The sequence below is a fragment of the Mustela putorius genome, unplaced genomic scaffold (genome assembly GCF_011764305.1).
Source record: "Mustela putorius furo isolate JIRA1106 unplaced genomic scaffold, ASM1176430v1.1 tig00003983_pilon_pilon_pilon, whole genome shotgun sequence".
NCBI classification, from domain to species: domain Eukaryota; kingdom Metazoa; phylum Chordata; class Mammalia; order Carnivora; family Mustelidae; genus Mustela; species Mustela putorius.
This window is the reverse complement of record NW_025422123.1, coordinates 9,391,835-9,407,618: the sequence shown is the minus strand read 5'-3', so window position 1 is coordinate 9,407,618 and position 15,784 is coordinate 9,391,835. Positions and strand designations below refer to the sequence as shown.

General features: G+C 47.3%; 2 protein-coding genes across 4 annotated transcripts in view; one reads left to right on the top strand and one right to left on the bottom strand.

Moving 5' to 3' along the window:
- Positions 1–11,268, bottom strand: part of BICRAL (BICRA like chromatin remodeling complex associated protein) — a 108,301-nt gene extending 97,033 nt beyond the window's left edge. Inside the window, exons 1-2 of one of the 3 annotated variants that reach the window (XM_045071188.1) lie at positions 11,195–11,268; positions 2,803–2,936 (exon numbers count right to left, since the gene is read on the bottom strand). The gene's annotated coding sequence lies outside the window, so the exon portion shown is untranslated. Of the gene's footprint in view, positions 1–2,802; positions 2,937–11,143; positions 11,161–11,194 lie in introns of those variants that run through there. The other 2 variants (XM_045071189.1, XM_045071190.1) reach the window with 2 other exon arrangements.
- Positions 11,269–11,396: 128 nt separating this feature from the next.
- On the top strand, positions 11,397–14,234 carry TBCC (tubulin folding cofactor C). The gene has a single exon (XM_004739890.3). The coding sequence runs from the start codon at positions 11,481–11,483 to the stop codon at positions 12,513–12,515; it is 1,035 nt and encodes a 344-aa protein (XP_004739947.1). The 5' UTR covers positions 11,397–11,480; the 3' UTR covers positions 12,516–14,234.
- Positions 14,235–15,784: the final 1,550 nt, after the last annotated feature.

The window sequence follows — 15,784 nt, the reverse complement described above, 5'->3', positions numbered from 1 at the left end:
CCAGGTTTTATCCTGATATATTCAAGGATTTGTCAGAGCTTGCGCAGGTCTCTCTTCCTGGGATTCTCTCGTTTTCTTTTGCAGGACTACTTACATGTAGCATATGCCCAAATATCCCCAGAATTGCAGAAACCCTGGACAGTAAAGGGCCCTTTATGAGACAGTATATAATGCACCTAGCAAATTCTGCTTCTACTACTCACCTTGAGGACTGAGAAATGTTCTGGCACAAAGGTCCAGCAACTGGCAGGCAGAAAGAGAACTGGCAATAGCTGACGGTCTACCACAGGTCTGCCCAATAGTTGGTACTTTTCCCACACATTACTTAACATCACAACAATCCTGGGGGAAATATATTTTTCTTTATCTCCACTTCACAATTGGAGGAAACTGAGCTCAGAGAGGTTGTGCATTATGCTCAGGGTCACAGAGCTAGTAATCAGCATTTAAACTCAGATCTGTCCACTTATTACCGACACTCTACTTCACTGACAGGAAGAGAAAGGACAGATACAGGAAAGTTTTTTAGAGATGTATATGCCTTTGCCACAAAAAGAATTTGAAATGATACTCAAAAGACAATTTAGGTAGCTGACTATCTGTCCCTCCTTCTATGAGTCAACAGCTTCGGAGCCTCTAACTCAGCCTCTTTCCTGATCAGCTCAGCAAATACCCTCCTCTGGCCCTGGACTTTGTCTGTCCCTTTCCCTAGAAATAAGAACAAGAAGCCCCTTCCAACTTCTAATCACAGTGCTAGGAGAGCTCTTGCTTCTGGCCCGTCTTCAGCTGTTAACTCATCTATTTAACATCTATCAGGCACTTCCTGTGTAGCTGGCACTGTGCTAGGCAGACAGCTAGAACAGGACACATCCATGCTTGGAGAAGCCCAAGCTATAGAATACGTATCTATAAATAGATACTGACCTCACAAATGGATAGGCATTCACCCAGAGCCAATGGAAGGCAGAATCTGGAAAGGCTTCCAGGAAGAGGTGTGTAAAATGGGTCTGGTGGGAGGCAAGGCCCCCACGTGGAGATTAGAGAATCACAGGCAGTAGGACAAGGAAGCAAGAAGCAGGTCCCAAATGGAGTCACCAGCTCGCTCTCCAAACATGCTCTTCCTGGTTCACTATCTCTCGCACCAGGATCACCACGGACCCAGCTCCTCAAGCCCAAACCTTCCACAACTCTCTGCCCTCCTTTATCCCTCACCTCCAGTGAGTCAGAGTCCTGTGTAGTCTCCTAAATCTCTCATATGTTACCCCCTTCCTTCTCTCTCTTCACTCCTCATCGTAGCCTGGGACCTCCGCTTCTCCTTGGCTCCAGAGACAGCCTCCAAACTGGTTATCAGGTTACTTTTGTTCCAAGAGAATCCATTCCACATAGAGCATCCAGCCCGATTCTTTCTTAAGGGACGGTGGGGAGGAAAAAGTGATCTGCATCTGTCATTATCCTGTCAGAATCCTTCCCCAGTTCCTAGTCACTTCAATGTTAAGCCCAAACTTCGAGACCCCTGGTGGTCTGGCCTCGGCTCACTACACCAAGCTCAACTCTGATCACTTACAGCTTTAATGTGCTGCAGGTCCTAAAACAGGGTGGCTTACAACCCTGGCTGCCCACTAGGACCACATGGAGAGCTTTATAAAACACCAGTGTCGGGGTGCCTGGGTGGCTCAGTGGGTTAAGCCTCTGCCTTTGGCTCAGGCCACAATCCCAGGGTCCTGGGATCGAGCCCCGAATGAGGCTCTCTGCTCAGCAGGGAGCCTGCTTCCCCCTCTCTCTCTGCCTCTCTGTCTACTTGTGGTCTCTGTCTGTCAAATAAATAGATATAATTTTTAAAAAATAACAACAAAAAAAACACCAGTGCCAAAGTCCCATTCCCAGGGATTCCTCCCAGGACTACCAATGTGCAGCCAGGGCAGAGGGCACTGCTCTCATTGAACACATCTTTTTCTCACGTCCGGGTTTACTGCCATGTCTCTATTGCTAGAGGCACTGGAACTCTCCTAGCTTCCTGGCCATAAGGCTAGGGACTTCTTGTCTTTCTCACTGTTGTATTTCCAGCACCTAGAACGGTACCCAGATCATAGCTGGTGCTCCAGGAATATCCACAGAAAGGAGTGATAAGTGATTTCTTTCCCCCACTTCTCCAAGTTAGATCTCACTCATTTTTCAAGATTCAGCTTAGATTTTCTAAAAGACACCCCCTTACCCACCCCATTCCTCTGGTCTGGATTAGGTTACTGTGGGTGATCTTAGCACCCAGGATTCCCCCCATTAGAGGGTGTATCATCCCACCACATTGTCTGTATCCCTCACTTAGGCTGTAAACTCAGAGGGGGGCCCTGTCTGTGTGTTCAGCACCTTGCAGAGTGCCTAGCACATGGTTGGGTCTGACTAAGTGCAGCCGAGTAAGTAGAAGTGGGTGAGCATGGTGTGCTGGTGTTATGGCGAGTGTGGTGTGGCACTGGTGGGAGAGGAGGCAGAGGAGGTACACTTGGAACAGGCTGAGAAGGGCCTGGTAACAGCACTAAGGAATTGGAACAGTACTGGACAATAGGGAGGCAGCAGAAGTTTGAAGTGAAGTAACTTCAACAGTTGGGTTTTAGGGCAGTCACTATCTGAGGCTTGGAGGGCTGGGGGAACGCCAGGTGGCACTGGGTAGGGAACCAGCTGGGAGTCTAGAACAATAGCCCAGGGAGAAGAAGATGAGGGGGGTGCCCAGAACTGAGAGAGAGACTTGCAGCTGTGAGGCCCCGGGAGGGAGAATGAGGCACCGTCACCTTCTGCTTGGGAGCTTACCGATGTGGCGTTGGGAGCACAGTCGGGTGGTGTTAGAAGCTTGGACTCGGGAACCAGGATGGCTCAAATCTTAGCTCTGCCACTTGCTAGGTCTTGGTCCTGAGGAAATCACTGTCATTTCTTCAATTGTTCGTCTGTTAAATGGAGACAGCAGTAGTTCCTACCTCGCAGGAATGTTAAGACTAAATAAGATAATACATGTAAATGTTCAGCCACTGCCTGGCACATGGTGAATGTCATGTAAGAGTTAGCAGAACAATTTCTATTATATAGCATGGCGGATTACCCTCGAAGATGGTGGCCCATTCCTTCCATCTCTCTCTAGAGGCCTCCGGCCCCACCCACCAGGAGGCGGAGTCTGTTTCTCCTCCCCTTGAATCTGCGGTGGCTTTGTGATTTGCTTTGACCAAAAGAATGCACTAGAAGTGACACTGTACCGATTTGGTCCAAGCCTAAATGGGCCTAGTGGCCTCTGCTTATACCCCTTTGGAAGTCAGGCACCATGCAAAGTTGAAGTTCAACCACCACAGGCTAAGAGACCAAGCATAAGGGAGAGACCACCAGGAGAAGCTAGGTACACCAGGCAACAGCTAGCACTAAGGACCCAGACGTGGGAGGGAGGCTATCTTGAACACTCCAGCCCCAGCTGAGCCCACAGAATTGTGAGAAATAATAAATTATTGTTATTTTAAGCCATTAAGTTTTGGGATGGTTATGCAGCAACAAAGACTCGAAACTTACATAGAGGAGAAAAAGAGTATCACTGGGGCACAGAGGATTTCATTTTAGGCCCTCTACTTCAGATGGGGTATTTTTTGTTTGTTTTATTAAGATGAGGTATTTTGGATAGAAGATAGTTCCGAGGACAGTAAATAGTGACTTGGCAATTGCTAGAAGGGTGTTGGCAGTTCAGGGTCAGGCTTAGGAGAGAGGTGGAGGAGGCAGGGAATGGAGAGGTGGTCAGCATGTGGACAGGAGTCTTAGGAGAAGGTAAGGTGGCCAAGGAGGCGAGAAGGATGAGGAGGGGGTACCGGGAGAGAATCCTGACTTCACGGGTATTTAACGGGTGGGCAGAGAGAAGTCTATGAAGGAGACAAGAAGCAGCAGTGATAAGAGACAGACACAGAACTAAAAACCAGGAGCTGTGCTTCGAAAAGAGGTACTCAGCTCTTTGAGCTGCAAACAGCATCGGGTTTGAAGTTAGAGGGGAAGAGAGCAATCTCGCATTCAAATAAAGTGACAGAGGCAGAAGTCAGATGAGAAGGGGCTAAGGAGGGACGACAATCGAGAAATGTAGATTATGGTTTTAAGACATAGCAAATGTAGACATAGCATATGTAGATTATGGTTTCAAAAGTCTGTGGTTAAAACCAAACTCATAGAAAAAGGGAGTAGGCTGGTGGTTGCCAGGAGCAAGGGATTGTGGAGGGATGGGTGAAGATGGTCAAAACGTACAAACTTCCAGGGGTGCCTGAGTGGCTCAGTTGGTTAAGCGTCTGCCTTTGGCTCAGGTCATGATCCTGGAGTCCTGGGGTCGAGTCCTGCATGGGGCTCCCTGCTTAGAAAGAAGTCTGCTTCTCCCTCTGCCTGCTGCTTCCCCTGCTTGTGCTCTTTCTCTCTCTTTCCCTCTCATTTTATCTCAAATAAATAAATAAAATCTTAAAAAAAAAAAAAAAGTACAAACTTCCAGTCATAAGATGAATAGGTTCTGGAGATGTGACGTACAGCACAGTGGCTATAGTTAACAACACTGTATTGTGTATTGAAAGTTGCTGTGAGAGTAGATCTTAAAAGTTCTCACCGGACACACACATGAAAGGTAACTATGTGAAATGATGGATATATTAACTAACTCTTGTGGTGGTTACTTTGCAATACACACATATGTATATCAAACCATCATGCTGTATGCTTAAACTCACACAATGTTATATACCAAATTAAATGGCCGCAAAGCTGGGGGGAAAATAAACCTAATTACCTATACCCCAAAAATTGTTCTTAAAAAATAGAACACTGTAGGGGCGCCTGGGTGGCTCACTTGATTAAGCATCCAACTCTTGATTTTAGCTCAGATCACAATCCCAGGGTCATGAGATTGAGCCCCACACCAGGCTCTGTGCGGGGTGTAGAGCCTGCTTAAGATTCTCTCTCTCTCAGGGCGCCTGGATGGCTCAGTGGGTTAAAGCCTCTTCCTTCAGCTCAGGTCATGATCCCAGAGTCCTGGGATCGAGGCCTGCATCAGGATCTCTGCTCAGAGGGAGCCTGCTTCCTCTTCTCTCTCTGCCTGCTTCTCTGTCTACTTGTGATCTCTGTCAAATAAATAAATAAAATCTTTTAAAAAAAAGATTATCTCTCTCCCGGGACACCTGGGTGGCTCAGGGGGTTAAGCCTCTGCCTTCAGCTCAGGTCATGATCCCAGGGTCCTCGAATTGGCCGCACATCAGGCTCTCTGCTCAGCAGGGAGCCTGCTTCCTCCTCTCTCTCTGCCTGCCTCTCTGCCTACCTGTGATCTCTCTCTGTCAAATAAATAAATAAAATCTTAAAAAAAAAAAAAGAGAGAGAAAAGGAAGAAAGAGCATCCACTTAAGTGGATGATGGGACAAAAAGAAAATTGTTGTAAGTTGAGGGAACCTACTTGCTGGAAGGAGATGCTGAAGAAGAGAGAGGAAAGATCCTGAAGGAAGAGAGGATGAGTGTGGCTGGAGGTCCCAGAAACATGAAGGGGAAGGGATATGGAAACTCAGGTGGATGGCTTTGCTTTGGTTGAGAAGGTAAAGATGAAGAGGTGGATCTTCACAGACAAACTATAATTGAGATGGGAGGCAAGTTCAGGTTCCCAACTGGTGAGCTTTTTCCTCTGTGAAGAGGAGGTAAGCTCATCTGCTGACAGGCAGTGGGGCTCCTGGGAAGTGACAGAACTTTCTTTTTCTTTTCTTCTTCTTCTTCTTTTTTTTTTTTTTTAAGATTTTATTTATTTGAGAGAGAGAGCACACACAGGGGGAGTGGGGGAGAGGGGAGGAAGCAGAGCAGAAGGAGAGGAGGGAGTCTGATGTGGGTAGCCACCCCCCATGATGACCTGAGCCTGTTAGGCACTTAACTGAACTACCCAGGCACTCCATGATAGAACTTCCTGAAGAGTCTTATGCGGAATTAACCAAGGACTGCAGGTGACAAGCCTCAGACTCTTCTGGAAAAGTTGCTTTACGTGGATTCCCTGCCTTCTGAGGGTCAGGCTCTCAACACCAGCTTCTTCCCTGGGGCCTACCCCACACCCCATGTCCCTTCCCTGAGTTGGTCTCTGGGAGGTTCTCAGTCATTCCCTCATTCATTCTCCGAGTGCTGATAATCTACACCACCCAGCCTCACTTCTCTGGGCAACATACTGATCCTCTTCCCACAAAGCTTTCTTTCTTTCTTTCTCTTTTTTTTTTTAAAAAAAGATTTTATTTATTTATTAGACACAGAGAGAGAGACCACAGTAGGCAGAGAGGCAGGCGGGGGGCGGAGGGGAGTCGGCCCCCTGCTGAACAGAGAGCCTGATGTGGTTCTCCATCCCAGGACCTGAGATCATGACCTGAGCTGAAGGCAGAGGATTAACCCACTGAGCCACCCAGGCGCCCCCCCCCCCAAAGCTTTCAAACCTTACCCACACTTATAGAGAAGCCCAACCCTTCCCTCCCATATCCAGCAGAGGACCTCACTGCCTCCTTTATAGAGAACACAGAAACCATCCGACTCAGCTGCTGATTACCAAACATACAAATTTACCTACAGCTGCACCCTCTCCTGCTGATACAGCATTTTAAAAAAAAATGCAGTTTAATTTAGGGGGCCTTGATTAGTATTTCTGAAATGCAGTAAGTAGAACAGAAAATAGTATCTAGTGTACATTGTAAGCGTATTTACTGTTTCTTACAGCCTCTGTTTCGATTACCATGCATCTGTTACTGTGGGCTGAGGTCAAATAGTTTGTGTATGTTGGAAAACATGCAACAATAAAAAGTTTAAACAACAACATTGCAATGTTGCTCTATTTAGGATGGATCCTTGTACCCGTGCCTGTGCTTTGGGACCCACTCCCCCTACCTAGCCTTTTCAAGACCCTTCTACTATGAACCTTATGTTTCTTTGTAAAAAAAACAAAAACCTCTCACTGGCCTCCTCCTATCCCCCAGTTACTGTCCTTCCCCTTCGCAGGAGAACTTCTCCAAAGAGTTATCTGTGTTTGTCACTAGCTCCATTACCACCATCACCCCCACCCCGCCCAAGTCTACTGCCCACAGCAGTCCTCTGGAATTTTCTCCAGAAAGTCAGCAGTGACTCCATGAGCCCATACATCTAGAAGATACTTTGCAGTGCTTACTCATTTCTTACGCTTACTCACCCTTCCAGCCTCACTTAAGCCCCACAGAAGTCTTCACTGATCTCCCCAACAAGGTCAAACCTCCCCCTGGCAGCACTCACTGTTCCTCTTTCTTCTGTAACTGTTGTCAGATGTCACTGTTACACTTTTACATGTTTGTGCCATTATTGGCCCAGTTAGCCCTCCTCAAGGAGGAAAGGGACCCTGTCTTTATTCACCTTGGCAGCCTGAAGGGGTCTGTGGGCTCAGCAGGGGGCTCAGCAAGTGCTTCATAAACTGAGGCTAGATTCAAAAATGGCCTTGGGTGTACAATGATGAAAAGCGTTCCAGAAAACTGAAGGGGGTTGAAGGCGAGGAGAGCTAGGGGCAGAGGTGGAAGGAAGGGGCTGCTCCGGTCGAGCTTCCCAGACCAACCTGGAGCCTTTGCAAGGACAGCACATGCCAAGGACATGCTGTCGTCTTTCCGGGTCAGGAAAGTCAGCAACTAAGTTGGGAAATTTGCCTAATGTTAAATATTTGGCATGTAGAGCTCTTTAATGAATGCTTTATATCTGCTATATAGTCAATATTTGCTGAAAGATGTTACCTCCTTTTTGGAATGCAGCTACTAGAAAACAGGGCCTGGACCTCTTTGTTTGCCTGGTATCTCCCATCCACACCGGGTCTCTGCTAAATTCCACAGAACAGCAAAAGGCCTTATTCCTGGCTGTCTGGCCGTAACTGAAGACTGCTTCTTGAGCTGAAATGTTCTCATTTTCTTTGGCATACTAATACATAAACATTCACTAATGATATGAAAAGATCAAGTGAATACAACAAATACTTAGCATCCAATACGGTATGGAGATGCGACCGGCAACATCCAGACAGGGAGAAACTCTACTGAACAAATGATCAGGCTCTTCCAACGCAACAATTGCTCAGGCATGGGGGTGGCTTTAGAAGTGATTAAAGTAACTGAAGGAACAGATCAACTAGACACATTGTGTGGAACTTTTTGGGATCCTTAGTCAATAAGTAACTTAAAAGGGAGGAAATTATAGCATAATCAAGGAAATATGAATACAGACTGGAACTCTGATAATAAGGAAACTTCACTATGTTTCGGGAATGTGGTGATGGTATGTAGGTCATGTTTTAAAAAGGCAGTCCTCATCCTTTTGAGACATACTGAAATACTCACAGATTGTAAAAGATGAAATCATACAATGTCTAGGATTTGCTGTAAAATAATTAGGGGGATGGGGTGTGTAAGTGGCCAGAGTTTTGGAAGAAACCAGGCTGTCAGTTGGTAACTTGAAGCTCGGGTGATGAGAACCCACCCCCTTCACTGTCCCTCTTACTAGGTTTGAAATTTTGAAGATGTTAAAAAATCAATCTCACAACAGAATCATAAACCATAAATGTTTGTTAAGTAATTTTTGAAGTCTGGAACACTTTAGGAGTCTTTCAAGATGTCTCAAAGAGAAAAGCAGTCCTTGATTCACAAGCTCTTTGAAATTTTGAAAGTAGGATTCAGAGTTCTTGTGCTGTTTGCCTTTTGCCACATGTCACATTGTTGTCATGAAATCACCCTGTCTCCCGGCATTGGAATAGGCCCTCCCCTCTCAGGACTTGGGATCCCTTTCAAGGATGCACACTGAACTGACTGCCCTCAAATATCAGAAGAAAGACCCCAATACAGCCTGGCACCTGCTAGAGATTTTCTGGCTCTCCTGTTGCTTTTGAACATAGAAATGTAGCTTCATGTTCCTATCTTGGCCACCTACCTTGGCTTGCAGCTCTGCTGGGGGCTGCAGGGAACTGTCAAGCCAATGTTTCATGAGGATCACATCACCAACCCCCGCCCATTCCCACTCAGGCTCCACATCAGTCTCTGAAACTGCCTTCAGTGTGGGGGGGGGGGGGCAGGGTAAGGGGAGGTGCCAATAGGCTGACCTGCATGTTTTCATCAAAGGACAGGAAGGGGCTATTCTTTCTCATAAGAGTTTGAACTGGGGTGCCTGGGTGGCTCAGTGGGTTAAGCTTCTGCCTCAGCTTTAGTTGTGATCTCAGGGTCCAGAGATCGAGCCTCCCACAGGGCTCTCTGCTCAGCAGGGAGACTGCTCCCCCCTGTCCCCCACCCCCATCTCTGCCTGCTTCTCTCCCTACTTGTGATCTCTCTGTCCAATAAATAAATCTTAAAAAAAAAAAAAAAAAGAGAGAGAGAGTTTGAACTATTCAGAAACTTCCAAGGTCTACTGGCCTTTATGTCAAAACCTGTTTGGGGGCAGAAATGAAGTTCTCGGGAAGGTCTCACGACGTTCAATTCCACTTACGATAACAGACACTACCAACCACCAACAGATTCACTGTGGCTAACACAGAAATGTTGCCTCATGCACCTGCAGCTCCAGTAAACCTCGTTCCGCTACAAACTTTCTTAATTTGAGTGCGACAAGTTCAACTGCTGAAAAACTTAAGGAAGGCAGGTCGGTTTTTGTTTTTTGTTGTTTCCCTAGCAAAATAAATCTTAAACCTTCCTTGCTTAAATCAACTCTTTACAAAATAAAGCGGCTATTGCATTCCCCCGATTTAGACAAGATAACCAGCTACATCTCATTCACCAGCCTCAGAACCAAACCTCACAAAAAGCAAAAAGCCTTATCCAGCTTGCACATAAAACAAAGCGGACGAAAACGAAGAATATATACAAGTACAAACACAGAAAAATTTTACCACCCAGTTCCTGGTTTCCAGCCGCTGCACACACATACACACTGGACACCCCCACCCCTCACCCTGGCGAGCAATTTGACGAGCGCTGTGATCTGTGCTTGCCTGCAGTGGAGAAATACAGGAATTTATGTGTTGTGTTTTGTTGTTTTAAATGGGAAGGGAAGGAGGACAGTGGGGCGTGAAAAACTGGAAATAAGTCTTAATTTTCTCGTTTCTTCCCATCTTTCTCTGCATCCAAATGCAGACGTATCAGTGAAATTTCAAGTGACAGTTTCTTGGACAAATACCCCCAATTAGAAACGGTGGAGGCTGGGAACGCGGCGGAGAGCAGGGTGAAACCAAAGCCTTGCAGGGCGGGCGGGGTTAAAGACGCGCCCCGCGCTCGGCGGGCTGCACCCAGCACGCGAAGTTGCGGCGGGCACGCAGCCGGCGGCGTCTCGGCTCTGAGCCCGCCGGTTGCCCGGCGTTTTGCTACTGACTACGCCGTCTCGGCGGCCCACTAACACCTCCGCCTGATCCTGACTTTGGGCTAGGCTCATTCACTTCCGGTGACAAATCCCTCCCACCACCTCTAGAAATAATGTAACATTTCCCCCAAGGCTTTCCTAAAGACCGACGGCCCCACGGAGAGCTGCAGAGCCGGGGGCTGGGAGTGTCACCCCCGCGCCGCCAGCAGCGCTCAGCTGCGGAGGGAGGGACCGCGAAGTGGGGAGGGGGGACGTGGGAGGAAGAGGAAGGGGGTGTGGAATCTCACCCTCCCCCGCCCCCACCCCTCCGACCGCAGCAATTGGCCAAAAAAATAGTAATCCGTTTTTAGACTACCCCTGGGCCCCCGGAACCCGGTTGCAATGAGAAACCCAGTCTCTCCCATCCGGGTGCCCCTCGCCTACTCCCGCCCCCGTAAGTGCCTGCGGGAATCCAGGAGACCCCAGGCCACGCCGAACTGCTGCGGCTGAGAGGGGAAGGCGGGTAGAATAAGGGTTTGGGGACGGCAGGAATGGGTTGGGGGAGGGGGTGGTGGAAAGGAAAAGAAAAAACCAGAGGCATGCAAGCGGCTCCCTAGCCAGCTGTTCCAGCTGCCGCTTCCTCCGGCGCGGGCCGGGCGGTGCAATATACCCCCCCCTCCATCTTTCTCACCACTACCTGTCCCCCCCACCCACCATACGCACACATTCCCCCCACCAGTAGCGGATCTCCGGCCCGTAAGGGGGTAGTAGGGAGGAGCCGGGGGGAGGGGGAGGCCTGCGAGTTTCTAACCTTGTTCTTATAAACAAACCCACATGTGCAGCTGCCGCTGCTGCAACTCACCCCACAATCCCGGATATAAGTCCTGCCCCTTTAAGAGGAAAAAAAGCTTCCCCCTCCTGTCTCCCACCCCACCCATCCACAAGGACCTTTGTCTCCCCACCCCTCTTGTCACTCGGCCCCGCCTCATATCCCCGCCCCCTTCGACGCAGAGGGACCAATGGGCGAAGAAAATAAGGCCGGGGCTGACGTAAGCGTGTCCGGCCAATCACAGGACGCGTTGGTGGGCGGCCCCAGGGAGGGCGCGCCCTGAGGAAGCAAGGTAGGAGAAAGGAAACTGGATGTCAAGATGGAGAGCGCTGGTTGCTCCGCTGCCGCGGCAAACGGGGCCATGGGTTCGCCGCGGGACCGGAGCATGGTGCCTGAACGACTTCAAAGACGAGAACAAGAGCGGCAACTGGAGGTAGAAAGGCGGAAGCAAAAGCGGCAGAACCAGGAGGTGGAGGAGGAGAAGAGCGACTTTTTCGCCGCCGCCTTCTCTCGGGAGCAAGCGGCGGTGGGAGAGCTTCTGAAGAGCGGGGAATCCATGGAGCAGCTGGAGGAGGCGGCTGCTCGGCTCCAGGGCCTGCAGAAACTTCTCAACGACTCGGTTTTGTTTCTGGCTGCCTACGACCTGCGGCAGGCACAGGAGGCGCTGACGCGGCTGCAGGCGATCCTGGCCGAGCGGCGCCAGGAGCTGCAACCCAAAAAGCGTTTCGCCTTCAAGACCCGGAGGAAGGACGCTGCTTCGGGCACCAAAGTCGACGCGGGTCCTGGCGCCCCGGCCGCGGAAGGCGTCCCGACCTCCCCGCCGCCATTGAAGGAGGAGGGAGGCATCGGCTCCAGCTTTGTCTGCGGCTTCTCCAATGTGGAGTCCCAAGCCTTGGAGAAGCGGGCGGAGGAGCTGCACCAGCGCGACGTCCTTTTGACCGATCTGAGCAAATGCACAATCAAACTGTATGGCAATCCCAACACCGTGCGGCTGGCCAAAGCCCGAAGTTGCACACTGCTCTGCGGCCCGGTGTCCACCTCTGTGTTCCTGGAGGACTGCAGTGATTGCGTGCTGGCCGTGGCCTGCCAACAGCTCCGCGTACACACTACGAGAGACACCCGTATCTTTTTGCAGGTGACCAGCAGGGCCATCGTGGAGGACTGCAGCGGGATCCAGTTCGCCCCCTATACCTGGAGCTACCCGGGCATCGACAAGGACTTCGAGGGCTCTGGTTTAGATAGGAGCAGAAATAACTGGAACGACGTCGACGATTTCAACTGGCTGGCCCGGGATATGGCCTCCCCGAACTGGAGTATTCTCCCTGAAGAAGAGCGAATGATCCAGTGGGACTAAACAGTTGTCGCTGTGTTCTTCACTCCTACCAAATACTTCCCGTGTGGGACCAGCTCCTGCTAATGGGACCTCAGAGTTTACTTATTGTTTTCATACTTTGTATTTTTTCAGTATTTTAAGGCATGAGATTGTGATAGGCTCCTACTTGTGATTTCCATTAAATTCACCATAGGTCTAACACTTTGAAGCATTTTTGCTGTTTCAGTAATGTGTAGTAGCTTTGATTTGACCATGATCGTTTGAAGCAGCAAGAGGAAGAGTGTGGGTGTGTGTTGGTTATTAGTGGTTTGTGGCGTTTAAAACTTAATGACAAAGTAGGCCCTCAGTAAATATTTAATAAATGAATTTAATAGTGCTCTGTTAGGAGCCAGTTAATGTAAAGTATGGTATCAAACCTGTGTAAAACACTAGTAATTGAGAGCTCTTGAATTGAAGGTTTGACTTCCACAGGTATTACTCAGCAGGGCGGTGCGTAGACCGGTGTTGAGACCGGTGTTCAGGTGCACATTCGCTTTGGCTTCTGGAATCCAGCTACGCATCTAGTTGTTTTGATCCAGAGTTTTGGCATTGACCCCAGGAGGCTCATGAGGCTTAACCTACTGTAAAGCAATAATAATTATAGCTACCAGTTTTTTTGTGCCCTTAAAAGGTCACAGACAATGTTCTAAGCACCTTACTCATGTAAACATGTCAAAGTCCAGAAAATCTTATGAGGGAGGTTCTGTTAGCACCATTTTTCAGGTGAGGCCGGTCAGTCGCCTGAGTCACACAGCTTACGTGGACTAGAATTTGAAACCAGGTGGTGTGGCTTCAGAGCCCACCTTCGCAACCCCTACAACATAGTGATTTTGAATAGTGTTAGTTGAGTTGGAAAGAGAGCTTCCAAAGTCATTAAAGAGGGCAAAATGCTTTTCCTGATAGCTCAGGAATAAATATCCTACATATCCTCACAGAAAAACCAACTAGCTGAGACTTAATTTTTTCCACACACTTTGCTATAATTTTCAACTATTACATATTTGGCATTCTGCCCTGTTATCACCCATTATTCCTAAGTGGAAATTTAAGAGTTTCAAAAGCTTTTTTGGGTCTAGTGGCCTTATAACTGCAGACATGATTTTAATAATGACCACAGGCATTAAAATGCTTGTAGTACTTTAAGTATTTATATGTTCTATCTTGTTCCAAAAAAGAACTTAAGGTAGCTTTTAGGATATGTGAAATGTAGCAAGATAACAAATGAGAAGGAGGAACAAGGATAGAGTCACCCAGGCATAACTGAGGCCGGTAAAAATTGTGGCCTACCAAGCTCTGTTCTAGCTAGAGATGAATCTGGAATTTTTTTCCTTCAACTATCGGCTGACTTGAAATAAGCCTAATCATGTCACAATGTGCAACATCTACAAAGGAAAGGGGCAAAAATAAAAATCTGTTGCTTCGTAGAATGAATTCTGGTAATAAAAAGAGACAACATGTAATGAAATTCTCAACTATGTGTTCACATAAGAAACTCGGACTGGTATTGTAAAGCAATGCTTCTAAAGACAGTTTAACACCAAGTGCCCTTCAGGAAAAAAAAAAAACATGCTTATGGCACTGATGGGCTTGTCATTCCTATTTGCGGACGGAACTTCCACAGGACAGTTAAGTAGTTGCATCCAAAAAAAAAGTCCCTGCAGTCTGTAGTAGATAATAAAAACAAAATCATGGCTGTTTGAACCATAGTTGGTGCTTTCTAATCTCAGCTGAGCTTTCCTCTAACTTTTGAAGTTCTCTTTCTGACCTCCACAGCTTTACTCTACCCTATGTCTCTTAGGACAGTTCTTTCCTTTCATTATGATTCCAGCAGCCCTTGAATTTGAGTATTACCCAAGGGTTTACCTTTAGCTTCTTTGTATGCATGTTGTATGCATGTTGAACCTCTGTGTGCAGTTCTGACAGTGGGCTCACTTGCCTGTCAAATTCATATATTCTTAAAATCATTTTCATTTCTTTCCCTCCCAAGTTCCATATTTCTTTCTTTCTTTCTTTCTTTCTTTCTTTTTTTTAAGATTTCATTTATTTATTTGGCAGAGGGAGAGATCACAAGGAGGAAGAGAGAGGCAGAGAGGGGAGGCAGGCTCCCTGCTGAGCAGAGAGCCCAATGTGGGACTCGATCCCAGGACCCTGAGATCATGACCTGAGCTGAAGGCAGAGGCTTAACCCACTGAGCCACCCAGGCACCCTCCGTATTTCTTTCTATGATGTTGCTCTTCTCCAGGCATTCGATGCTTATGAGAGCCAAGCAGGTAAGGTCAGGTTGTTGGGAGAAAGTCATTAGGGAGTGGGGAACCAAGTCACTTAGCAGACAAATTTAAGTGTTTTTAAAAAACAACGTACAAACCAAGCAAAACATTTTTTGCAGTCTGCATCTGGTCCCTGAGCTGGCCGATTTGTAATACCAGACTTCCAAATCCTGTCAGTTCGGCCTGCAGCAGATCTTGCCTATTTATCCTATCCTCTCAAGTCTTTCTGGCATTTCAGAAAACTAGACATTGCTACATTTTCCCTAGACTTAAACTGTGATGGTTGTTTTTTTAACCAAAAAAAAAAAAAAAAACCCGAATCAAAGTCATTGATTGGGAGGCGCTTGGCTGGCTCAGCTGGTAGAGCATGCAACTCTTGGTCTCAGGCTGTGAATTTAAGCCCCATGCTGGGCATAGAGATAACTTAAAAAGAAAAAAAAAAAGCTTAATTAGAGTTACTATGTTTTTATTAAGCAAATTTAATATACTATGTCATTATAGTGAGGGCATATTGCACCAATAAATGTGATAACTATATATTTTCATAAAAAAGTCATTGGGGGGCACCTGGGTGGCTCAGTGGGTTAAGCTTGGACTCTTGATTTCAGCTTAGGTCATAGTCTCAGAGCCTTGGGATAGAACTATATGTCTGCTTGAGATTCTCCCTCTGTGCCCCCTTTTGCTCTCTCTAAAATAATAAATCTTTTTAAAAGTTAAAAAAAAACAAAAAAACCTCTAAGGAAGCAATAAAATTACACATTAGTCAAGCAGTCAAGTTTATCAAACTTCATTTATGATTGGCTATGTTAGACATAATTCAGTACAGTATTACATAATTGTAAAGTATCTCTCCAGAGTATCAACCCCATAAAAATATGAGAAATGGCCAATGTATAGAAGTTCTAATCCTGAAGTTCTGACTGCAATGCAGGAGTTATTGACAAAAAAAGTTTTAATTGTATTAACTAGGAAATGAACTAAAGC

What these genes read in the sequence shown, in the direction of transcription:
- TBCC (XM_004739890.3), top strand. Translation starts at nt 11,481, where the DNA reads ATGGAGAGCGCTGGTTGCTCCGCTGCCGCGGCAAACGGGGCCATGGGT.